Here is a 24106-nt window from a genome sequence, read left to right on the forward strand (position 1 = left end):
TTACAGTAATAACAACGCTTTTAGGGACATTTGTATTTTTGTCATATTCTCTCTTTTTTTAACATAAAAGAAGAGACTTACATGCCTGGGGAAAGGGTGGCAGGGTCAGGGCTGTGCCAAGCTGGGTGCCCCCCATGGCCCTTTGGGCACCCTGCTTTTCCAGGCTGGATTCCTCGTCCGCGGTCGGGCTCCCCGGGGGTTTGTGTGTTCATTTTTAACTCTAGAGCTCGTAGCCGTGATCTTGTTCAGGTTCTCTCTTCTTCATGTGACGGTAACATCCAACTGGTGTGTAAAATACAGAAAAACAGGAAAAAACAAAAAAAAAAAAAAAAAAAAGACAAAAAAAGACAAAAAAAGATAAAAAAATCCACTAAAGAGCCCGGCCCAGCCCGGCTGGGGAGCGGCTGGAGCGGGGGGTGCCCGGCTGGCGATGCCAAGGATGGGGCGCGTGGGTCGGGGCGTCTCCTTTGAAGAATCCTATTTTTGGGGAGCGGGGCCCCTCGTTTTCTGGAGGCAGCCCCTGCTCTCAGTAATAAAGGACAGTCAGTAACTGCCAGCGTGAGTCATCTGTGGGATTGGGGGAATGCAGAGGGTGGATCCTGGGGTGGGAATGGGGGCACCACACCTGGGTGGGCACCACAGCCGGGTGGACATCCCCCTCCCAGCGTTATTCCTCCCAACCCTGAGTATCCACCCACTATTATCCCATCCATCACCAAGTATCCCCTCAAAACTCTGTGATCCTGCTGGGATTTGGATCCCCATGGATGCTTCAGGGACAACAGTGCCCCCCGCAGCCTGCTTGGAGCCAGGTGAGTTCCTATCCCATCCAGCTCCGGGCTGACTTCCTCACCATGGGATGTGCTGGATAGGGACTGGAATGTGGCTCCAAAAGAAAGGAAGGGGCAGGGAACCATATCCTGTGTCCTGGTGCCATTGCAATGGCTCTGGTGGCTGTTAAATAATTCACGGAATGCTGGTCTTGAATAAATAAATGAAACTCCAAACGCAGGGATGGCAGCAGGGCCATCCATGTCCTCCCTGCACAGGATAAGATCCCTCTGGACCCACGCTTCAAGCCCTGGGATGCAGTGTTGCAGGTGGCAGCAGGGGACAACGCTGTCCCCTTGCCATCTGCACTCCAGTGGAGGAGAGGTGGCTGCTGCCTACCCTCACTCCAGCTCCAGCTGATCCAAACCTGGGAATTTTGGCATTCCTAAGCTGCCAATGTCATCAGTGCCACCGATCCTGGCTCTGCCTGGGCTCTTACACCAACACCGGGCTCCTTTTATCCTCCCAAATCTTTGAAAGCGCAGCGATCCCAGCGCTCCTGTTGCACGGATCCGCAGCTATTCCCAATCCCGTTGCTTTGTGCTGGCAGGCAGTGGGAGCAGATGGAAATAGCAGCGTGATCCCAGCTGCGGCGAGGCCACAAACCGTCGCACGCGGGGCCGGGAGAGGAGGCAGGGATATATATAGGGACAGACGTATGGATGATGCACTGCCGGGAGCGGGGACTCGCCGGTGCCAGCGGCCCCAAAATACTTGAGCGGAGCCGGAATCTGTCAGATTCCCACTGACTGCGGCAGCTCCTGGTCCTGGTGTCACCAGCACCGCCACCGGTGCCTGGATCCCAACCCAGCTCCTTGGGAATAGCTGGGTGGTGGGAAAAGGCTGCAGAGAGGGAGGACCCCCCTTTCCCAGATGTCAGAGCTCCTGGATCTGATCCCGGCCATGGGGACAGGCTGGTGGCATCCGGAGCCACCTGCATCCCAGTTCCTGCCGAATGGGTAGGCTGGCAGGGATCTGCATGGAGCTGGTGGCATCAGATCTTGCCTGCAGCAGGGGTTTGGAATGCTGAGGGTCTCTGCCAGGATCAGAACCCTCAGGATCATGGTTAATTCCTGGCTAATTAGCAGCAGTGTCTTCCCAGATAAAGCAGCAGCACCCTGGATTGATGGCATGAAAGGCTAGGAGACAGAATTCCAGGAGTGCGTGCCTGGGATATCACAGGATCCTGGGATGCTCTGCTCCACAGTGAAGGACACCTGGGTGGGAAAAGGGATTGACAGCCTGTACCTATTGGGAAGACTTGATTCCAAGCTCCTGCTAAGCCCCAAATCCTTGAAATTACCCTGGAGGAGCTGGCACCGACAGCTCCTGCACATCCCGCAGCTGAGGAAGCTCCACGTGTCCAAAATAGCCGTGGTTCCTGCTGTGGAATAGGAAGTGGAGGGAAAAGTGGGCAGCATCTGCCCTGCCAGTGCTGGAGCGGATGTGGCAGGAGCTCTGGCTGCCTCCCAGCCCCAAACCCAAATCCATGGCCATTAAAAGCGGATGCATGGTTTGAAACCTCCAGTGAGCTCCAGACCTCAGATCCCCAAGCTTCCCACCACACCGGCTCAGCTCGGAGATGGGCAGAGGGAATCAGGACTCCTTGGATGTCCAAAATAAGAGGAGCTGGTGGTCGCACACCAGAATATGTTACTCGGTTTTAGGGGATCCCAAATAACCCCTTCCCTGAGGCTGGTCCCTGCCACTGTTCTCTCACAACAAATTCCTTGGATTTGTGCTTTTTATTGCTTGCATTTGGTCCAAGAGGCACTTGGAGAGAGGAAGAGGAAGGATAAGGTGTCAGCCCTGGATCTGGTGCCCATTTGGGGACAGACAGGGCCAGGGATGAGACTCCTCTTCCCATGGGGCAAAATCCTGTCCAGGTTTGAGACAGGCAGTGCTTAGACCCAGGTCTAATTTCCACCAGCTCCTTCCCAAATCTGATGGCCAAGAGGAGCCTGGTGGAAAATTCTCTCCCCCAGCCCAATTTCAGCAGCAGGATTGGGTTCTCAGGGTCTGTGCCTTTGTTCCCAAACCTTGGAGCTCTTCAGGATGACAGGATCCATGGAATGGATGCAACCAGCATTGCTTTTTCCTGTGCTGCCCATTGGGACAGAAGTAAAGGATTTTCAGAGGTGGAGGAGTGGCAATGTCCCCATTCTCACGGGGGGGCAGTGTGGGATCACCCCTCAGGGCAGGGGGCTGTATCCCAATCCAAGGCACCCTGGAGTAGGTGGGATGCTCTCAGATGGGATAACCATTGGGATCCATGATCCTGCAGATCCAGGACACGAAGCTGCTGTCCCAACTGCATAAGGCTGCTCCTCAGACCATTGCTTTTCCTTTGTGGAGGCTGTGAACTTCCTCCTTTCCCAGCCCTAGATGGGAATTCCTTGGGAGGCAGGTGGGGGCTCTGCACCCCCTCAGGAGAACAGAGGCTCACAGTTCCTCAGGAGATCCCGTCAAGGCCACAGATTCCCCTTCCCCATACTCCGGCCCATCCTCAGGGGATACCGGGGCGGCCTCGGTGCCTTCCTCCTCCTCTTCCTCCTGGTGCTGCAGGCTCTGCAGCCGCTCCTGCCGCGCTTCCATGTATTCCTGCGCCCCGTCCCCCACCAGCTGCACTTCATCCCCGACACAGGGCGGCTGCCGGACGGGATTGTGGTCGTAGGACAGGAGGCGCAGGGAAGCGAGGCCGGTGAGGTCCGGGAAGCTGGCGATGCGGTTGCGATCCATGTCGAGGACGCGGATGTGATCCATGCGGAGCAGCACGGGCGGGAACTCCTGGAAGCGGTTCCCGTAGAGCCAGAGCCCCCGCAGGCCGGCCATGCAGGGCAGCGCCGCGGGCAGCCGGCACAGCCGGTTGTCCCCCAGCTGGAGGCTCCGCAGCTCCGGCAGCTGCAGGAGGGCGCGGGGGAAGTGCGCCAGGAAGTTCCCCTCGATCCAGAGGCAGCGCAGGCTCTGGAGCTGGGCGAAGGAGGCCGGCAGCCCCTGCAGCCCGTTGCGGCCCAGGTACAGGTGCGCCAGGTGGGGCAGGTCGCACACGGCCTCGGGCACTTCCATCAGCTCGTTGCCGTCCAGGGCGAGGGTCCGCAGGTGCTGCAGCTCCGCCAGCTCGTCCGGGACCTCCCGCAGCCCCGCGTCGCTCAGGTAGAGCTTCCGCAGCCCCTGCTGAGCCCACAGCTCGGCCGGGACCTGCCGGCCCCGCACCTCCAGCCGCTGCTCGACACCGTCGGGGCCTTCGGCGGCCGCCACCCGGGCCCCGCGCCCCGAGGAGCCGCCGCTGCCCATCGCTCACCGGGACCGGCACCGGGACCGGGACCCGGCGGGGCGGGCGGGGCGACGCCGTGGCCATGGCAACGCTCCGCGGCCAATAGGAGCCCGCGCCACCTGAGCGGAGGCCACGCCCCCTCCCATTCCCGCCCCGCCGTTCCCGCGCCCATTCAGGCCGCGCCCACCGAGCCCCATTCGTGCCCCGCCCCGCCGTCCCCACGCCTACCCGGCCCCATTCCCGCCCTACCTGTCCCGGTCTGTCTCCAAATCACGCACGGTCCCCTCGCACCCCAGCACTCCCAACACCTTTTCCAGCAACCTGGCATCAGCGTCCTCACCCTGAACTGCGTGTGGGGCCCTAAATTGAGTGCGGGGTCCCTGGGCTGGGTGGGAATCCCTAAACCGGCAGGACGGGCTCCCCGAGCTGTGCGTGGCTGCCTTAGCTGGGTGAGGGTCCTAAAAGCGGTGGGGAGTCCCTCTGTGATTCCTCACATCCCCTGGGACTCTGCAGGGAGCCACTCCTTGGGGCACGGATGCCCTTCCCCATGGCCAGGGAAGATATGGATGAAGCCTCTCCAAACGCCCCCCGTGCCATGGATGCCCATACTGCGGGGTCCTTCCTCCTCTTCATCCTCCTGCTTCCCACCACAGCCCTGCCTGGATTTTCCTGCCGCAAATCAGCTGTGTCATCCCAAAGCCGGCTCGGAAAGCTGGAAAGCCGGGCTCGTACAGCCCTCCAGTGGCAGCTGGCCAGGTGACACCCCCCCCCCCCCTTACTTCCCTGACCACCCAAAATCCTCCTGCCAGCCTCTGGGATGCAGGAAACGCCCAAAATGAGGCGGTTATCCATGGCATCACGCAGGGTCTTTATTCCTCCCACGGGGATTTGGGAAGAGCCAAGGATGGGACTCCCGGGATGTGGCAGCACTTTTTTGGGGGATCAGGTCAGGGGGTCACTGATGTGCCACAGGTTGGTGGGGCGGTTGTTGGTGCTGAAGCCACTGGGACTTGGGATCTGGATGCCCTCCAAGGGTCTCGGTGCCCAGGTGACTGGCGCCCACCAGCCTGGAAAATCCAGGAGGGATTGGTGAGGGGGGTGTCCACTCCTCCTGGGAGCTGCAATCCTCCCCAAACTCACCTGGTGCTATGGGGGCCAGCTGTGAGAGGTTGATCAAGTACTGGTTCTGGATAGTGGTGTATGTCAACGGCTCCTGAGGGATGGAGTGGGTTGGGGGTGCGGTTCCTCGGGAAAAGGGATGGGGCAGACATGGGGACAGCAGGCATGGAGACAGCAGACATGGCTGCACCCACCTTCCTGGTAGTGACTCCCTTGGGTCCCACTTGGAGCTCCGGCGGGGCGAAGGGGGCGGGATAACCCATGGCAGGCTGGTACTGTGTGGGGACACAGGGATGAGATCCTGCTCATTCCCATGCCCAGGCAGCTCCTGCTGCCTCAGTGCCCACTGGGAGCACCGGGACAGGATGTCCCCTGGCCTTGCCACCCCGTCCCTTTGCTTACAGTGCTGCTGCACATGTCGGGAAATGAATCCATCCAAGCATCATCATCATGCTGTGGGAGAGGTAAAGTGTCCCCTGGGGTGCTGAGGGGAACAGGGGACACGGTGGGTACGGCGCTCACGGGCTGCTCTGGCAGGGTGAGGTCACTCCTTGGGGCGGTCCCAGTGAAGCCCGACAGCTCCGTCGCCTTCTGTGGGACATCTGTGAGGAGCAGATGGAGCAGGGATGTCCCATGTCCCCAGGCCTGGCATTACCTGGATACACCTGTCCCACCGCATTTGTGGGGGCGCAGATGGTCTCCAACACTCCCAAGTCCTCCTGAGGTCTGACCTGGCTCCAGGAAAACCGACACCCCAAAATCCCCAGAGCTGGATGTGGCTCTGGGACCATCAATAATCCCAAAACCTTCCTGGATGATGGAGCTGGACCTGGAAGCTCCAGGGCCCCAACCCCTCCTGCAGTTGGAGGTTTCCTGGGAATCCTAACACCCCAAAATCCTCACAAGGATGGAGCTTTCCCTGGGATTCCTAAGACCCTAGAATCATACCTGGCTGGGTAGGACTGGCGCAGGGGCTCCAGGTACTGTTTTCTCTGGATGATTTTGGAGGTCTCACCTCCCCAAAACGGAGGCGGGAAAAGGAGAAGCCAGTGGGATACCGACAGTCTGGCTCATCCACGCACAGGGGCAAGATCCTTTGGAAATCCGGACGCCCAAAGACCTTGAAGTCCTCAAAGGTGGTGGACACGTCGGTGTCCTGCCTGTGGTGGGAACGGCTGTGACGGAGCAATCCCAAAATGTGCCCCCCAAACTCCAGGAGCAGGGACCTACCGCTCCACGTGCGGGGTGATCAGGGACCAGAGCGCTGAGTAGTTGTTGGTGACGTATCCCGAGCCGGTGTGGACACCAAGGAGGGGGTGTATGCTCCTTTCACAGGGGGGCTCAAACCCCAAAACATGCCACCCCTCGATCTTTCGGGGTGACCCCGTGGGCCTCTTCCCAAAGGCCGCCTCGTAGGTGGTGGTATAAAAGCCTATGAGCTCGGAGTGGGGGCCCCTCACCACAGGGAACCCCGTCCCCAACCCCGCGGCGGGCGAGTCCTGCAGCAGGGATGGCATCCTGGCCCTGGGAATGGCCCCCTGGTGCCGGGAACAGCCCGAGGTACGGCCCTACGCCATGGCTGGAGGTGCGGGGCCTTCCCAGCAGGCCCGGAAGCTGTGGAATGTACCCATGGAATGCGACTCTGTCTCCAGGTAACCGAGAAAAGGGGAAGCTCCCGGGAGGCTGTCGCTGGAGGGCACCGGGAATGTTCTGCTCCAGCACCACTACAGCCCCCGCCCCGGGGTGGGGTCGCCTCCTGGGGGTCCTGGGAAAAGGGACAGGTGGGAATTGGGAATATCAGTGAGGTGGGGTGTGCCAGATCGAGCTGGGCATGTCCCCGAGGGCCCGACCCCAATGTCACAAAGCAGGAGAGGGGCAGGGCCAGCAGCCAGGCAGGGCCGGTAGCCACGGCTTTATTCAGCGTTCCGTGAGTGTCCAAAGGCTGCTGGAAGAGGAGGAAAACCACAGGGAAGGCGGAAGCACCAGTCCAGAGCCCCGTGTCCCTGCGCTGCTCCAGGGAATGGGGAGAGAGGAGTCTCCTCCCTCAGCATGGTGGCTCAAACAGATATTCCAGGTCCGGCTGCCGGAGCCTCTGCTCCCTGTTCCTGTTTTTGGCAAATTCCCTCAGCATGGCCATCACGTCGGTCTCAAATTCCGCCGGCGTTGGCTTCGCTTCTGAGAGGAAAACAGGGAGAAATCAGCTCAGTGCTGTCCCAAAGTGCCATCCCGGTGTCCCAGGGCGTGGCCACACGTACCAGTGGCCCAGTAATAAATGTCCCAGTCGTTACTGGGCTCATTGATGAGGCGGTCATAGCGGTTCAGCTGCTCCTCGCTCATGCGCGCCAGGTTTTCCTTGGCAAAGAGGCTGGAGAGGGATGGATCAGGATGAGCGGGAGATGAAGGAAGAGCTGGGATATGAGAGCCAGATCCTGGAAAACATGGACCCCCAGCCTGCTCTCCTTCACCTCAGCAGGTGGGAAAATACCAGCACAGCATTCCCAGAGAAGCTGTGAAATCTCCACCCCTGGAATCCCCTTATCCAGGCTGGATTATGGCTTGGAGCAACCTGGTCTGGTGGAAGGTATCCTTGTCCACAGCAGGGGGTGAAACTGGATGATCCTTAAGTCCCATCCATCCTAAACCATTCCAGGATTCCATGTGCTGGTTCACATGAGATACTGGGCAGAGACTCCTGAGAGAGTGGAATGGATTTCCCAGAGAAGCTGTGGCTGCCACATCCCTGGAATTGTCCAAGCCAGGCTGGATTGGGCTTGGAGCAACCTGGGGTAGTGAAAGGTGTCCTTAAGGTCCCTTCCCACCCAAACCATTCCAGAATTCCACCATTCTATGTCTCTAGTCTCTCCTTCAATCCCAAAACCCAACTGGCCTTGTGTTCACACATGTCCCAGGATTTACATACATTCTTCCCAATGGATTTTGGCTCACTGAGCTCTCCCAGATCTATTCCATCATTGGACCCTAGACCAGCAAGATCTTGGAGTAACCTATCCCACGGATTTTTGCGCTACTTCACTAAACTCTTCCCTGTTAATGGAAGGACCTGGAATACTTGGAGCCAAGCCCACCTGAGCAGGATGCAGTTTTCCAGCATCCCTCTCTTCCTGCTCTCGTACAGCAGCCGGGCTCTCTTGGTGTCCAGCGGCTCGTCCGGACGCTCCTGCCAGGGGGGCAGCGGGATCTCCAGCACGTCCTTCCCGGAATCCGTGGGGGAATCGCCCCGGTAGCCGCGCTGCGGGATCAGTGGCCACAGGAGATGCCGGCGCAGCGAGCAGAGCTGGAGGGAACAGGGAGAGCACTGAGATGTCAGGCCTGGGACTGCCTACACACAGAGAACTTCCCAGATCCTGCTGGATACGATTCCCAATTCCACCCCCATCAAACCCTGCTGCCCACATCCCATAAATCTCCCAGACCTCCCTTCTCCCCCCAAAACGCTCTTCTGCCTGTTCAGACTTTCCTCCTTTTTCTCCCCTTTTCCCCGCAATTCGCCAATTTTCCTCCCATTCTGCCTTTCCCCAAAACTCATCCTTTTTCCCTCCTTTTCCTTTCTCTTTCTCCCCTTTCTTCCTCCCTTTTTCCCCCTTCCTACTTCTTTTCCCCCTTCCCCTTTCACCCCTTTTTACCGTTTTCCTCCCATTTTAACCTGTTTTTTCCGCTCTCCCGCCTTTCTCTCCCCATTTACCCCTTTCCCTCCCCTTTGCCCTCCCAGTTTTCCCCCCTTCCCCCCCCACCCTGGCCGCCGCCATCTTGCCGCGCGCCGCTCTGGCCGCGCCCCCTCCCGACTCTATGGGGCGGGGAGTGCCGGAAGTGGGCGTGGCCACGCCCGGAAGTGGGCGCGGCGGCGCTGGCGGTGAGCGCGGGCGGCGCGCGCGGGGCTGGGATCGGGGGAGGGGGGGCCCGGGGTGGGGGGCGCGACCTATCGCGACATATCGCGACCCGCCGCCCCCTCCCCTCGCATTCCCCCTGCCCACAAACCCCCCAGCCCGGGCCGCGCCGCTCCGCAGGGCCGCATATGGCGGGGACGGGGTGGCGCGGGGGGGGGGCGGGCAGTGGGGGATCATGGGGGCACAAGGAATTTGGGGGGAGACAGGGATTTTGGGGGGCGGAGACGGGATATGGAGGAACGGAAGGATTTGGGGGGTACACGGGATTTAGGGGGGCACAGGGATTTGGGGAGCAGAGGGGATTCGGGGGAGACACAGGGATTTGGGGGGACACAGGGATTTAGAGGGGAGAAGGGATTTAGGGGGAACAGGGATTTAGGGGCGTCATGAGATTTGAGAGGCAAAGGGGATTGAGGGGGTAGAAAGGATTTAGGGGGGCACAGGGATTTGGAGGGAAGAGGAGATTAAGGGGCCCACAGAGATTGGGGTGAGGAAATGGGATTTGGGGGACACAGGGATTTGGGGGACACCCTCCCCCCCACCGTGTCCCCAAGGCCTCGCTGACCCCCTGCCCCTCCTTCCCAGAGCACCTTCCGTGTCCTGGCTCCGCCCGGTCCCAGCCCGGGCTCCCGCTTTTCCCGCCTCTGGAAATATGTCCGAGGGAGTGGATCTGATTGACATCTACGCCGACGAGGAGTTCACCCAGGTGAGGGCTGGGATGGGGGTGCAGATTCCCCCCCCCCTTTTTTTTGGGAAGATATCCCAGTGTCCTGCAGCTCATCCCGGTGGAAGATGCAATTTGGTGTACCTGGGAAAAGGGCAGGATCATTCCCAATCATTCCCAAATCTCAGTGGCTGCCACCTCCAGCTGTGATTAAAGGGTTTCCCTGCAGGTTGTGACACGTGGCTGGTCACGGAATGTTTGGGATATGAGAGCTTAGCTGTGTTCTGGTTGGAAAAATAAGAAATCCCAGCTGGAAGAGGCACTTCCAGGGAATTACACAGTGAGAGGGTACCAGGAGCCAAATCCATGGGATCACCCAGGCTGGGAAGCTGTGCAGGAACTCGCTGTTCCTGTGCTGCTTGTCCCATCCCAGGAATATCTGGGATTCACAGCAGGAAATGATGACGGAAGGGGGTGTTGGAGAAGCAGATTTTAGGGCGTTCATGGGTATGGGAAAGCAAGTGTGAAGGCAGATGTTGGAAAATTAGAAACTGCCATGGAAAGCCTGTGGAGGGAAGTTGGCAAGAGGAAAAGTCATGGAAACTGGAAGCAAAGCACTCGGAGAAAAGAATCACCATGGAGAAAGGAATTCCTAAGAGCTCCTGGAGTGATCAAGAGAAGCTTCTTCTGGTTATTGGGTGAGAATATTCCATGGAATCTCCTGGGAAGACCAAGTGGATGGAGGATTCTCAAAGCTGGAATGATGATCCAGGCCAATGACTCTGGCATGTCACTCTCTTTGGGATATGTGGCAGGAGGAAACCTGGAATTAATCCATGCCCAGGATCAAAGCAGTGGGGAGGTGCTGTGGTGTCCCTGTGGCACTCGAGGGATGCCAGTATAATTCCAAATCCCACATTCCCACATGGTGATTCCCTCTAACAGTGCCCAGCTTCGTCTCTGTGCACCTCAAGTCAGTGTGCATGGATTGGTAGCAGGAGAATCCCTAAAATCTCCCAAGCTGAAGCATCCCCTAAGTAGCAGAACTGAGGGATTCCAAGGGATTCCTCTTCTAGCCCCTCCTTCCTATTTTTGGTCTTGACTTTCTGAAACTTCCAGGCGGGAATCTTCCAGCCTTGGGCTGTGTCCAAAGGCTCCTGGTGGAGGTGGGAGCGTGGGAGTTGGATTAACCAAACACTTGAGCTTTTTTTGGGGAATGAACACAAAACTACAGCTCCCTTTTCAAATTCTTCTTTTATCAGCTCCAGGGAAAGAGCTGGATGCAAAAGTTCAGGGAGAGGGGAAAATGGTTGGACTTGTGGATTCCCAGATTTCCACAATCCTTGTGGAAAGCTGTGTGCTGAGCATCCTTCTCTGTCCCACTCCCAATGGAATGTTTGCAATTGCAATCAGTCTTCAGCAGAAAACATTATCCAAACTCCCTGGAACTGAAAATTTGGGAGCAGAACCCCTGTTTTTTATGGCACACCAGCTCCTGTGGGATGGATCCTCATGGAGTGATTTTGTGGGATGAAACATGCGGTACAGTCTGGACAAGGAACTGGGATCCATAGTAGATCCCAGCACTTGCTGGACGCTCCAAATTAAATATAGCCTGGACAGTGTGGGAATTGGGAGGCAGATCTAGGACATGCTGGAATTCCCAGCTCTGGAACTGCCTGAGCTTCCTCTGCCAAGGGGACAGATCCAATGTGTGGGAGCTCCTACCCTAAAAAGCTTTTTTTCCAAAAAAATGAGCAAGTTTGGGGTGCTGGGGACAGTTTGCAGAGGGGTGTACAATTCCCAAGTTGGATTTTTGGAAAGTGTGTGTTGCCAAGGAGCGAGAGGCTCGTCCCTGGAGGACATTTGTTTTTTCACCACTGAATTCTTGCCCTTCAAATTGGGAATTTCTTTCTGGTGGCAGCAACAGGGTCTTCTCCTGTTGTGCGGGATCCAAGTGGGCTGGTCCTTGGAATGTGGGGGTTTAGATGAGATATTGAGAAGAATTTCTTCCCTGTGAGGATGGTGGGGCCCTGGAATGGATTTCCCAGAGAAACTGTGGTTGCTCCATCGCTGGAAGTGTTCCAGGCCAGGCTGGACAGGGCTTGGAGCAACCTGGGATAGTGGAAGGCGTCCCATGGCAGAGGGTGGGAAGGGATAAGGTCCTTATTCCAACCCCAACCATTCCATGATCCCTTTAAATCAGAGCCCATCATCCTGTTTTTTGGGATTGCCCAGGCAAGGGGTGGGTGTAATTCCCAACTATGTGCAGACCCAACCCAAGCAATCTGGGCCTTAAACCTTTGGTCTCAGCTTGGAAATTCCGCTTGGGAATTGGGACAGCAGGTTTGGAAACAGCAAAGAAGGCTTCCCAAGCCCTTCCCAAGCCAGGAGCTCATGACGTTTTCCCAGCAGGACCCGGAGTTCAGTAATGCTGACCAGATGGATCTCTACGACGACGTGTTAGCAGCCAGCTCCCAGCCCCAGGAAAAGCGTTCCAGCAGCTCGGAAGCGCCTCCAGAGATCCGTCAGGAGCCGTCTCCCAAGCCCAACAGCAAACCCCCGGCCATCCTGTACACCTACAGCGGACTCCGGAACAAGAGGGCTGCCGTCTACGTTGGGAGCTTCTCCTGGGTGAGTTCATCTTCCTGGGAAATTTGGGATTCCTGGGGAACCTCTGAGAGGCTGCTGGGCTCTCTAGGGGAGTGGCAGGGATTTTGAGGGGCCTGTTCCTCCTCAATCCTGAGCTGGTGTCCTGGGCTGCATTGTGAGCTGGGCTTGGCTTTGTGATCCTCAAGGAAAAGGGATTTGTATCCCTGAGGAGCTTCTGGGATGGGGTATCCACCAGTATCCCTTTGAAGCTGTGACTTTGGGGTGCTGCTCCTGAGTCGCCTTCTCCTGTTCATGGATGCAGGGACAATTTTGGGAAGGCCCTGTCTTGTCTGGAGAACTTGTCTCTGTTATCCATTCCCAAGGCTTGTTCCAGATGATTTTAAGCTCCCTGAGGGAGTCTGGGGGTGACATTCCTTAGGTGGGTGGGGGACACTGGAGACTGACATGGACACCAGCCTGTTCCCTATGCCCTCAGTGGACGACTGACCAGCAGCTGATCCAGACCATCCGCTCCGTCGGAGTCTACGACGTGGTGGAGCTGAAATTCGCGGAGAACCGAGCCAATGGCCAATCCAAGGGGTGAGAGCCAATGGAATTTCAGGTGGGAATGGTGGGAGCCAGGCCCTCACTGCCACATCCGTTGTTTTGTGGAGGGTGAGGGAGCAGCCAACGCTGTTCCTGCCTGGCACAGGGAACTCATGGAAGATCCCAAATAGCATGGAAAAGTAAGGAGGGGGCATGGAACAGTGGGATGGGGGGATCAGGACGAGAGTCTGGGGGGGTCTCTGCAGTAGGTTCAGGGCTCAACCTCCCTCTCTCCTGCACAGGTATGCGGAGGTGGTGGTCGCCTCCGAGAATTCGGTCCATAAACTCCTGGAGCTGCTTCCCGGAAAGATCCTGAATGGAGACAAGGTGGAGGTGAGGCTGGCGACCCGGCAGAACCTGTCGCAGTTCGAGGCTCAGGCTCGCAAACGTGAGTGTGGCGCCGGTGTGACACGGGCGGGGGGTTCCACCTCACACGCATCCCAAAACTCCCCTGGATCAGCTGCCAGGCCCAGCCCAGCGAGCCCTCGGGATGGGGGGAGACCCTGCCAGGAGCATCTGGGGGTTGTTTTTCCCATTCTTGAGCCGGATTAGCTCCTGACCCGAGTCTTTATGATCCCCTTTTAGGTGCTCCCACACTGCGAAGATCCCTCGTAGCCTCCTCCTCCTCCTCTCCAAACTGAATGGGCTTAAGCTCTTCAGGCTCTCAGCATAGCTAAGACCCTCCATATCTATTAGTAGCTCCTCTCTGGATCTGCTCCAGAATTTTTCCATCCCTGCGGAGGTAAGGTGCCCAACACTGGAGGAATATTCCAGCTGGGGCCTGGCCGTGGGCGTCCCTCAATGGCGATAGGTGGTCCTGGCCTCACTCCGCAGCGATGCGATGGGATCTGCAGGGATTGTCCTGGCAGGAGCGTGTCCGAGGAGGTCTTGGCCAGCTCTAGTCATTGTAGATCCCTTGGCATGTTTTATGCAAGGAAAACTCCCCTTTCCCAGCAGAACTGCTTCGCTCCCTTCCTTTGGCTCCGGTGCCTGAGGGAATCAGCTGCTTGGTGCTTAGGCTGTGTCCCGACTTGCCTTGAAGTTTAGGTGGAGCAGGGAGTGTTCCCTGGGCCAAGTTCCGGCTGCCCCCAGGGCACAGCTGAGCTCCCATGCACCCTCTGGCACCACTGGGAGCCGTGGCTCCTGCCACACCCCTTCTGTCTCATCCTCAAAGTCTCTTTGGATAGAGCAAGGCTTCTTGTCCCCCTTGGAATGCTGAGTTTTCCTTCCTCTGGCAGGAGCTCCGTTGCTGTCAGCACTTGGGTTCTGTCCCCTTGTATTCCTCCACGCTTGGGCCTCTCCAAATCCATGTGTGGATCTCAGGCTCTCTGGGTCTTTGGATGCCTTTGGGGATCTCTCACCATTCCTTGTGGCTTTTGGTTCCTGTCCCTGTGACCTGCCTGTCCCCAGGGCACCATGCAGAAAAACACATGGAAGCGGAGGCTATGTGTGGCCGGTTGGATCTCCCTCTGGGCACCTCCAGCCCTCCAGGGGTGGGAGGAGGAGGAGGAGGAGGAGGAGGAGGTCTCGGAGACCTGGACACCCTCCAGCTGCACCTCACAGCTGTTTTCCCTGTGCCACTTCCAGGTGTGCCACCACGGGCCCACTCCCGAGATTCCATGGATGCAGTGGACGGCCGGGCAACGCCGACAGAGAACGCGCTGCCCCCCGCCCGCATGGAGAAGCCCCCCTCAGTCCTGCCCTTCTTCAGCCGCCCCCCTGCGCTGCCCCTCATGGGGCTGCCCCCCCCTCCCATGCCCCCCCCACCTCCCCTCTCCTCCGCTTTCGGAGTCCCTCCACCTCCTCCCGGAATTCCCTACCAGCACCTGCTGCCGCCGCCGCCCCGGCTGCCCCCGCCCCTGGCTGTGCCCCCGCCGGGAGCTGTGCCCCCTGCCCTGCACCTCAATCCTGCCTTCTTCCCGCCGCCCACCGCCGCCCTGGGACCCCCTCCGGACACCTACGGCAAGGCCATGGCTCCCTACAACCACAGCAGGTGAGCCGGGCGGGAATGGGGGTGGGATGCTTGGGGAGGATCCCGCTGACTCCCCGTTCCCTCTGTACCAACAGCCGGGAGCTGGGCCCGCCGATCCCGGCCGTGAGCGAAGGCGAGTTTGAGGAGATCATGAACCGCAACCGCGCCATCTCCAGCAGCGCCATTTCCAAGGCGGTGTCCGGCGCTAGCGCAGGTACTTCCCGTGTCCCTCATGTCCCCCCATCCCGGGATGGATTCCTGCTCCTGACCCCCTGCTCCGCTCCCCCAGGGGATTACAGCAACGCCATCGAGACACTGCTCACGGCCATCGCTGTCATCAAGCAGTCGCGCGTGGCCAGCGACGAGCGGTGCCGCGTCCTCCTCTCTTCCCTCAAGGATTGCCTGCATGGAATTGAGGCCAAATCCTACAGCAGCAGCTCCAGCAGCAGCTCCAGGTATCCCCCTGGATCCAGAGAACGTGATCCTCCCCGCAGGTGAGCGACTAAAAGTCACTCTTTGGGTTTTGTCTCCTCTTTTCCCAAAGGAAAAGACACCGATCCCGGGAGCGCTCTCCCAGCCGGTCCCGCGAGAGCAGCCGGCGGCACCGGGATCTGCTCCACAGCGACGATCGGCATGAGGATTATTTCCAGGAGCGGAGCCGGGAGCATGAGCGGCATCGGGACAGGGACAGAGACAGGGACCGGCACCACTGAGACAGGTGGGAGGCTCAGGAATCCCCCGGAAGCATGAGGGATAAAGGAAGGGCGCTCCGACCATTCCTCTCCTCTCTTCCGGCAGGAATTTGGCAGGAAGTGGTTTTTAATGGACTCGTATCTCCTCACCTCGACCAGGACGCCGTGCCCGAGGCCGCTCTGCCCCATCCCGGTCCCTTCCCCGCCACCCCCAGCCCCCTCCGGGCGGGACCCCTGCCTGCACCTCGTGGCCTTGGGAATCCCCCCCACCACCACTGCTGCTGCTTCCCGGGGCCATCCCGCTCCGCTCTGTGGATACTTGGACCCAAAGAGAAATGGTGCTTTTATTCCATGGAGGGAGGTTTGTGAGCCCTTCCCAGTCTGGGGGGAGGAACGGAGGGGATGGAGCCCTCCCTGTGCAGCTTGGGGGCTTGGAGATGCACAGCTCCTAATCCCGGCATCAGGAGCCATGTGCCATCCTCTGGATTGCCTGGGGACACTCCCATCCCCATCACCCTAGCAGGACACTGTGCCACGCTCCTCCTTTGCCCCTTCACCCTCCAGGAGCTGGGAAGAAGGAGCTGGAGCTGGGCTGGGGGTCACCCTCTCTATCCTGACATTCCCCACAGCAGCATTCCCACCCAAACGGCAGCTCCAGCCTCTCCCGCAGAGCCTTCCTTGTTTTAGAGGAAGCGGAAGAGGCAGGGCAGGCTGTGACCCTCTCATGTCCCCTTGGGATCCCAAGAAGGAGAGGGAGAGCCCAGGAGGGTCGGGATGAGCCGGGACACACTGGGTGACTTCCAGGGCTGGAATCATGCCCAGGTGGGAAAACCCAGGCCCTGGAAGTCTTTTTAAGTTGAAATAACACAAATTCAGGAAAAGCCACCCCAATTTTCCCAAGCCCCACGAGGTGGGAGCACACGGTGGGAGAGCTCCGGGTTTTTTTTTTACTTACCGCCACAGATTTTTAGTTTCTTTCCAAATAGTGGAGGGGGGGAAAAGATTCCCCCCAAATTGCAGAGCAAATCCCTGGAAGCCCCGGCGAGGCGCCGCCCCTCCTGCTCGCAGTGATTAGATTTGTCTTTGGATAGGTTGGAATTGTGTAATAAACTCGGATGACGTTGTCAGTCTTTTATACAGTGCTCCTGTTGCCTTCCTACAGTGGGACTTGGGATAATGAGGGAATGGGAGGGATTTGGGGAGGGCTCTGCACCTGTTATCCCTCACCCTCTTCCTCCCCCAGTGGGCTCCTGTGCTTCCCAAACCAGCTCTGAGGTGCTGGAAGCACCTGAGCATTCCTGGGGGGACCCACATTCCTGGGCTCTGGGTAAAAATAAATATTTATTGGAAAATAGTGAATTATTCTGGAAAGTCATAGGAAAAAAAAAAAAGGATTCTTCATACCTTGAGCTGGCTCAGGCTCTGAGGAGTCCAAGTGGAGTGTAGAGTGAGAAAGGTGGGAGGGATGTGTCCAGGGAGTAGTGAGTGAAGTGGGAAAAGGGAGGGACGAATCCCTGTGGCAGCAGGTCTCTGGTGAAGTGGGAAGCAGGAAAAATGGGAGATATGTCCATGTAGAAGCAACGAACATGGGAGGGATCTGTCCAGGTGGCAGCAGGTGGGAAAGGTGGGATCATCCCCCTTCCCAGGGTTGGAAAGTGGAGCTGGCACAGGTGATACTTCTGCCCTCAGTAGGGATCCGTGCTGTGGAAAAGGACAGAGACAGGGATGTGTGGACACCAACCTGGCAGCTCCTGTGCTGGGTCCCCCAGTTCCCAGGATGCGGCACCTGGAGAAGGAGAGTAGTGCCAGGAAGCCCAGGAGCAGCTCCAGGCCATAGAAGAGGAGCAGGATGGCACTCAGGAATGCTTCCAGGCGCAGGGAATATGTCTGGAGCAGCAGGTAGTACGCGGCCAGAACAGCTGCTGGCACTGTAAGTGCCAGGCTGAGGGACAGCGGCACCTTCCGCTGGCACAGGTTCCCCTTGGAGCCTGTGGAACACAGAGGTGGGATCAGATCATGGAAATCATAGAGGGTTTTAGGTGGGGAGGAAAGTTAAATGTCCCGTTCCCCCGGGCAGGGATACCTTCCACTAGCCCAGGTTACTCCATGCCCCATCCAACCTGAATGTCCAGGGACACTCTTTGAGGGTGTCCCAGGACTCCGCACTCCCTGTGGAGCCTCTGGAACTCGGGGGGACTCACCGAAGAAGATGCGTGTGGCCTCAATGCCGAGGTAGAGGAGGAGCAGCACTATGTCCAGCACCAAGTTGGAGACGGGATAGGGCAGGAGCAGCACTGCAGGAACAGCACCGCCCTCAGCACCACATTCCTGCCCATCGCGGCGAGATCGGGAAGAGTTCTGGAGTGAAAGACTCACCTTTGTACACAAACACGAACGCTTCCAGGAGAAAATATGTGGCGCAGTACCAGCCGTTGAGGAAGAGCAGGACCTGCAGCGGAGCCGAAGAGCGATGGCGGCCTGAGGGGAGACGGGGCGGCCATGAGGGAGGGCACGGGGCGGGCATGGCCCGCGGAGCCCCGCAGCGCCTTGGCCGCCTCCCAGCCCCGTTCCCAGCGCCGCTCCCAGCCCGGATTCCTCCCGGTACTCCCTATATCCTCCGGTATCCGCCGTTTCTCCCCCCCCGGTCCCGCTCCCACCCCTTGGCGCCATCTTCCATCTCCATGGGAACCGCCGCCGCCGCGCTCGCCCGCGCGGGGGCGCTGAGGGGGCGGGCACGCGGGGGCGGAGCCGCTCTTTCCCCCTCCCCTCTCGATGGTTTGGCGGCGCGCGCGCCGCCGCTCTTCCCGCGCCTCTCCGGTTGGAGGAGCGGTCGCTGACGCCGCGGGTTCGAGTCCCCGTCCCTCCACACCACGCCCCCTCGTAGCCATTGGGATAAGAATCCCACACTGGAATACGGGAATATCCCCGTTTTGCGGCTGCAAGAGCAGCGCTGAGCTGGGTAACAAATGTAAGGCCTTTGGGAGTGCAGCCGTGACACCGGGTGGGCACAAACACCCGGCAGCCTCTGGAAAACACATCCGATTTATTCCTTTAGGGTTTCCAAAAACATTCCAGTCCCAAACAAGGCTGTCGCCCTGAAATGTGGGGACACCCCACAAGTCGCCCGCTGACTCTCAAAATCCCAAGGGCTGGTCCCCAGAGAAAGGATGAGCTGGAACCAACCCCGACAGAGCCTGCGGAGTGCAAGGAGACTCCAGGGGATTCTGGGGATCCGTCAGCCACGGAAGTGGGCAAATTCCTTGCGGAGCCAGAGTGAATCCTGGTAGAAGAGGGGGTCTCCCAGGTGCACAGCTGTCCGCTTGTAGAAGTAGCAGTAGAGCACGGCCGCTGTAGGGAATTTTGGGATGAGAGAAGGCCACCTGCACCCCCAAAAGATGCAGGATCCCACCCTTATCCTGGGAGCCCTTACCCAGCCTCTGGAAAACGAACAGGGTCTGGAGACCTTCAGTCCAGATGAAGCGGCCAGAGTCACGCCAGCGCAGGTTCTGAGGGGGTTGGAAAACTGGGAATAACCCCTGGAGCAGTTTCGTTGAGCCCTCCCAGACCCCTCTCCCCATTCTAAAGGCTCTGAGCAGGACAGAGGGACACAAAGCCAGGAGTAACACCTGGAGAAGGTTGGGAAGCCCCCTACCCCAAAGGTTAAGCAGCTCAGGGGATTTAGGCATTGAGCCCGGACCTATTCCGGCTTCAGACTGCAGATCCCTGCAAATCCCTGCAAATCCCCTTCCCGGACGGCGTGGGCAGCACTGGAGCAGCTGCTGTGGCTCCTGACCCCCAAAAACATTCCCCGTGCTACAGGGCAGCAGGATGGAGGGAACTTCAGGAGGTGTCCAGGGGATGGGAACTGCTCCATTGGGAAAGAGCTAGGAAGGAGTTTATTTGGGAAAGAAAAGGGGAAGGTGCCGCCAGGACAGATCCAGGAGGCTGGACAGCCCTCGGAGCTGTGGGAATGGAGGGAGCTGCCCCAGGTAAAGGGATTAATCCCAGAAAAACCAGGAGCTGCTAGCACAGGCTTTCCCTGAGGAAAGAGGATTTTCTGATGGGTCACGGCCCTCTGGGAACGAGCTGGGATGGGGCTGGGATTGGGCAGGACCCTCCCAGCCTAATGCCAGCCACAGGATTAGGAATGGGACATCTTCCATGGGGCACCTTCCAGGGGGAGACTGTGAGAAAGGACTGTGGGAAGCTGGGGGTCATGGAAAAATCCCTTGGGTGAATTCAGCAGCTGTGCCCACCCCATCCTACCATAATCCAGATGTGGAAGGAGATGCTGAGCGCCAGGTAGGCTGCAGAGAGCAGGATGGTCCCCTTGAATTTATGGAAGAGCAGGTTGACCAATCCCGCCTGGAAAACGTAGGTGTTGAAGAACATGAGGAAGACGATGATGACGTTGAAGACGATGGCGATGTCCTGGATGCTGCCAGGAAAACAGAGGGATTGTGGGGTCCTGGATTTCCTGGATCTGCTGCCCCACCTTCCCCACACTCACATGAAGAGGACGAGCTGCACGGCCGGAGCCGTGCGGAGCAGCTCCGAGAAGGAATTCACGAAGAGGTCGTAGGAAAGCAGCAGGAACTGCAGGAACAGCACCAGGCTGTAGTTGCTGGGCTGGAGCATCCTCCTTCCTGGGGCTTGGAGCCCTCAGCCCTGGCATTCCCAATGGATCATGGCGCTGGGGGGCTCAGCGGGGCCTCTCCCAACATCCCAAACCTGAGGGGGGAGCAGAGGGATTGGGATGGATTCCAGAAACCAGGAAATCACAGTGAGCTGTGCCCCCTCTCTCCTCTCCCATTTGGTGTCTCCCTTCCCCCTGAAATCCAGCCCAATCCTCATGAGGAAATCCAGGGATGAGGAAGACGTGCAGACCCAAGAAGCAGTGTCCAAGCCGGTTATTCCTGGCTGTTTCCAGCTCATGGGCAGTTCTGAGCACGTTTGGGCATGTCCCACTCTGGGCACAGGGAGACGAGTGAGGAGACAGACGGGAATTTTTGGACGCGGGAGCAGGTACAGCCCTCGTGGGACTCATATCCCACGGGAACAGCCCCCTCTGGGATCATCCTGGCTGGAGAGGGACGGAGGGGACAGGGATCCCCCGTGTCCTGGCAGGCAAAGGGCTGTGCCGGGGGCTGATTTCCCTGAGGGGGAGACATGGTGAGGGACGCGGGAAAAGGGCTGGCAAGGGACAGAAAATGTCTGGAAATGGAGGTAAAAGGGCTGGAAATACAGGAGGGGGACGGGGCGGGAAGAGCTGGATATGAGGATTAAGGGATCACCCTCTGCCCCTCCAGACCCCGCGTCACTCCGCCCCTTCTCACAGCCACCACTGCGAAGTCCCCCGGCCCCCTCTCGCCGCCCTCTCCCCCTGGCCCTGGCTCCCTTCCCACTCCCGGGGTCGCCAGCCCGATACGCCCACACCCTCGTGGGTCCGGAGCTCCCGGTCCCGGAGGTCCCGGTGGGTCTCCGCCGTGCCCCCCGCCCCGGGCGCTCACCCGCCGCCGCCATCTTGGTCCCCATGGAAACGGCCGCCGGAGCCGGAAGTGAGGGCGGAAGTGAGGGCTGGAGGACCCGCAGGGGCCGCTCTGGCCGCCGCTCCCCTCGGTGGCTGCACATTGGGGTGGCCGGGAAAACCATAGAGATGAGCAGGCAGAGCGGCTCTCGCCAAGATGGCGGCGCCCAGTGACGAGGAGGGGGCGGTGGGGCCCAGGTACAGCCCCGGGGTTGAGAGCGTCGAGGGGCGGCTCCGGGGTTGGGAGGGGCCGAGGCACCTCGTGATCTGGGTTTTGGGTGGTGTCAGGGCCGGGCGCTATGTCCTCAGGTCCAGGGGAGCCCCAGGTTTGGGGGGGGCTGTGGAGCCATGTGTTCCCAGATTTCGGGGAGCTATGGCACCGAGTACCCCAGATTTGGGAGATCCCTGAGTCTCTGCGTCCCAGTTTTTGGGGAACCATAGGGTCGCGTGTCTTCACCCCTTTCCTGTCTCTGTGTCTCCTGAGGCAGCTGATTTGAGGTGTGGGGACATCCCCCGAGGCCGGAGGGGACAGAAATACCCATTTCTGGGGGCACATGCAAATCACATGCAAATGAGAGCGCACGGGTTCTGCCAGGGGGACCATGACAGGTGACACCGGGAGCCCGTCGCTGCCATTCCATTCCCTGCAGTGCCGTGCCCGGGAATTTGGCTCTGCATGTCCTGTTCCATCCCTGGCCTCCTGCCCAGTCCAGAGCGCAGCTGGACCCTGGTCAGCCCCTCAGGGTTCCCGGTTCCCCTTTCCATTGGAGGAAAGGACATCTCCATTCCTGGAGATGTCGGAGAGCCCCAAAAGGTGCCTCAGCCATCCCCAGCTGCCACCATCCTGGATCCATCCCCGCTACCATTTCCAGGCTGGGAAGCAGCTGGATCACCATCCTTGGCTGGGAAGCAGCTCCATCCCTGTCACCTTTCCCAGCTGGGAAACAGCTGCCCCCCCCCCCCCCCCCCCCCCACTCTGTTTGGGCTCCCAGTTCCCCTTTCCGTGGCTCCTCCCCGGCACCGCATCCGGAGCCTGAGCCGGCTCCTCACTCACCCACAGGTGCCGCCACCACCCCACAGCCATGCTGGACGTGCCCTTCCTGCCTTTCTGCGCCTTCCTGGGAACGCTGGGACTGCTCTGCGTGGCCATGGTGGGCAGCTGGTGCCAGCACTGGCGTGGGGGCTTTTCCCTGGATGGCAGCTCCCGGACATTCAACTGGCACCCGGTGCTGATGGTGACGGGATTGGTGGTGCTCTATGGCGCAGGTGAGCACAGGGAGCGCGGGCATCCCGGCACGGCTCCTTCCTGACTTTTTTCCCCCCTCACAGCCGCCCTGGTTTACCGCATTCCCAACACCTGGAACGGCCCCAAGCTTCCCTGGAAGGTGCTGCACGGCAGCTTGGCTTTGGGAGCGTTCGTCCTGACCGTGCTGGGGCTGGCGGCCGTGTTCCGCTTCCATAATTCCCAAGGGACGCCCAACATGTACTCGCTGCACAGCTGGATGGGGCTGGCCACTGTCCTGCTCTTCTCCTGCCAGGTGGGAACCCCTCCTGGATCCCCCAATCCCTCCAGCATCCCAAGTTTTCTGCCCTCACCTTCTCTTCCCACAGTGGGCAGCAGGTTTTGGAGCGTTCCTGCTTCCCTGGGCTCCCGCCTGGCTCCGAGCACTCTACAAGCCCATCCATGTTTTCTTTGGCTCCACCATCCTCATGTTGTCCGTGGCTTCCTGCGCTTCGGGAATCAACGAGAAACTTTTCTTCAGCCTGTGAGAGTCGGGGGAGAGGGGCTTGGGAAGAGCCCTCACAGGGAAAGGGGGGCTTGGGAAGATCCCTCACAGGGAAAGGGGGGCTTGGGAAGAGCCCTCACAGGGGTGGGGGGGTGCTCAGGATGTGGATTTGGACTGGATTTGGGAGTGACCAGTGCAGAGAAAAGGTAACTGAGCACTTCCTCAGGTGTGTAGCTCCCCTGCACACTTCCCTGCAAGGTTTGGGGCGGGGGGTTTTGGGAACATCCAGAACATTCCCAGCCTCTCTTCCCTGCTCCAGAAAGAACGGGACTATGGACTACAAGCTCCTGCCGGCTGAGGCTGTGTTTGCCAACACCATGGGGCTCCTCATTCTCATTTTTGGAGTGCTGGTGGTGGCTGCTCTGGCCAGGCCCAGCTGGAAGCGCCCAGATTCCGACTCCCCCGACTCCCGCCAGGTACGGGACGCGCTGGGTGGATTTGGAAAGCTGAACTGGGAAGCTGCCCCCCAGCACAGTCCCGAGGGCGGGGAAGGATTGGGGGATCCAAGCTCATCCGTCTCCCACAGCCCCTGCTCTCTGCCGAGCGCTGATCCCAGGGATCTCCCAGCACTCCCAAGCTGCATCCTTGTGCCTCCATGTGCCAGCTCCTGCCTGGATCCCGCTCCACGCCAAACCCCAGCGCTTCCTGGTGCCATCCCTCAACGCTGCAGCTGGAGCTGCCGGAGACTTGCTGGGACAAAGAGGAGCACCCGTATCGCTCCCACTCCAGAGGATTCGGCTCAGGGTGGAGCCACTCCGGAACTTCATGGATATGGAATAAAATGTTGGCTTCTACAGGGCTCCAGCACTTAAATCCCTGGGGATAAGGGAGGGCCTGGGAGCTGGGGTGGGTGAGGTGGGAGCTAGGGAGTAGGTCCTGGCCAAGCCAAGCTGCCCCTTCCAAGGGCTTGTCCTCGCTGGCTCCCTGGAGACATGGGACAGCTTCCCGTGGTCACCCCACGGGATTTGGGACCATGCTCTGCCCCATCCCCACTTCTCCTTTGCTCCTTTCCCAGAATCTCCCCCAGACCCCGTGCCCAGAGCCATGTGAGCTCTGTGGTTTCCCCTCCACACCCTGGGTTTCCTTCCTCCCCCAGTCACAGGATCCCTCTTCCCATCTCCCTTCCCAGCCTGGAGC

General features: G+C 59.3%; 7 protein-coding genes across 8 annotated transcripts; 2 read left to right on the plus strand and 5 right to left on the minus strand.

Moving 5' to 3' along the window:
- Positions 1-29: 29 nt before the first annotated feature.
- LRRC10B (leucine rich repeat containing 10B) lies at positions 30-4164 on the minus strand. Its single transcript, XM_023928418.2, has one exon. It carries the CDS (start codon positions 4123-4125, stop codon positions 3274-3276), a length of 852 nt encoding a protein of 283 aa, XP_023784186.2. The 5' UTR covers positions 4126-4164; the 3' UTR covers positions 30-3273.
- A 788-nt stretch (positions 4165-4952) lies between these two features.
- LOC111930601 (uncharacterized) lies at positions 4953-7085 on the minus strand. Its single transcript, XM_023928696.2, has 6 exons — positions 6455-7085; positions 6173-6384; positions 5627-5826; positions 5419-5499; positions 5246-5318; positions 4953-5172 (listed from the first exon to the last, which is right to left on the minus strand). Exons 1-6 carry the CDS (start codon positions 6739-6741, stop codon positions 5048-5050), a joined length of 978 nt encoding a protein of 325 aa, XP_023784464.2. The 5' UTR covers positions 6742-7085; the 3' UTR covers positions 4953-5047.
- Positions 7086-7106: 21 nt separating this feature from the next.
- On the minus strand, positions 7107-9050 carry SDHAF2 (succinate dehydrogenase complex assembly factor 2). The gene is made up of 4 exons (XM_086894393.1): positions 8977-9050; positions 8311-8519; positions 7480-7589; positions 7107-7399 (listed from the first exon to the last, which is right to left on the minus strand). The coding sequence occupies exons 1-4, from the start codon at positions 8989-8991 to the stop codon at positions 7269-7271; spliced, it is 465 nt and encodes a 154-aa protein (XP_086750519.1). The 5' UTR covers positions 8992-9050; the 3' UTR covers positions 7107-7268.
- Positions 9021-16790, plus strand: CPSF7 (cleavage and polyadenylation specific factor 7). Its single transcript, XM_086894389.1, has 10 exons — positions 9021-9095; positions 9715-9835; positions 12209-12427; positions 12882-12985; positions 13234-13379; positions 14579-14984; positions 15059-15177; positions 15253-15418; positions 15508-15681; positions 15762-16790. Exons 2-9 carry the CDS (start codon positions 9782-9784, stop codon positions 15674-15676), a joined length of 1383 nt encoding a protein of 460 aa, XP_086750515.1. The 5' UTR covers positions 9021-9095; positions 9715-9781; the 3' UTR covers positions 15677-15681; positions 15762-16790.
- Positions 16791-16977: 187 nt separating this feature from the next.
- TMEM216 (transmembrane protein 216) lies at positions 16978-18423 on the minus strand. Its single transcript, XM_086894394.1, has 5 exons — positions 18313-18423; positions 18032-18133; positions 17857-17949; positions 17442-17643; positions 16978-17356 (listed from the first exon to the last, which is right to left on the minus strand). Exons 1-5 carry the CDS (start codon positions 18323-18325, stop codon positions 17341-17343), a joined length of 426 nt encoding a protein of 141 aa, XP_086750520.1. The 5' UTR covers positions 18326-18423; the 3' UTR covers positions 16978-17340.
- A 255-nt stretch (positions 18424-18678) lies between these two features.
- On the minus strand, positions 18679-21218 carry TMEM138 (transmembrane protein 138). Of its 2 annotated transcripts, none has more exons than XM_023948284.2 (5): positions 21166-21218; positions 20166-20386; positions 19922-20093; positions 19086-19161; positions 18679-19003 (listed from the first exon to the last, which is right to left on the minus strand). In XM_023948284.2, the coding sequence occupies exons 2-5, from the start codon at positions 20291-20293 to the stop codon at positions 18891-18893; spliced, it is 489 nt and encodes a 162-aa protein (XP_023804052.1). In that variant the 5' UTR covers positions 20294-20386; positions 21166-21218; the 3' UTR covers positions 18679-18890. The 2 variants fall into 2 exon arrangements, with proteins under 2 accessions (XP_023804052.1, XP_086750518.1); XM_086894392.1 differs by having other exon boundaries at positions 21092-21176.
- A 15-nt stretch (positions 21219-21233) lies between these two features.
- Positions 21234-23763, plus strand: CYB561A3 (cytochrome b561 family member A3). The gene is made up of 6 exons (XM_086894390.1): positions 21234-21380; positions 22243-22448; positions 22512-22720; positions 22794-22948; positions 23229-23385; positions 23496-23763. The coding sequence occupies exons 1-6, from the start codon at positions 21340-21342 to the stop codon at positions 23517-23519; spliced, it is 792 nt and encodes a 263-aa protein (XP_086750516.1). The 5' UTR covers positions 21234-21339; the 3' UTR covers positions 23520-23763.
- The last annotated feature ends 343 nt before the right edge of the window (positions 23764-24106 follow it).

Source organism: Cyanistes caeruleus, chromosome 6 (assembly GCF_971803275.1).
Source record: "Cyanistes caeruleus chromosome 6, bCyaCae1.hap1.1, whole genome shotgun sequence".
NCBI classification, from domain to species: Eukaryota; Metazoa; Chordata; class Aves; order Passeriformes; family Paridae; genus Cyanistes; species Cyanistes caeruleus.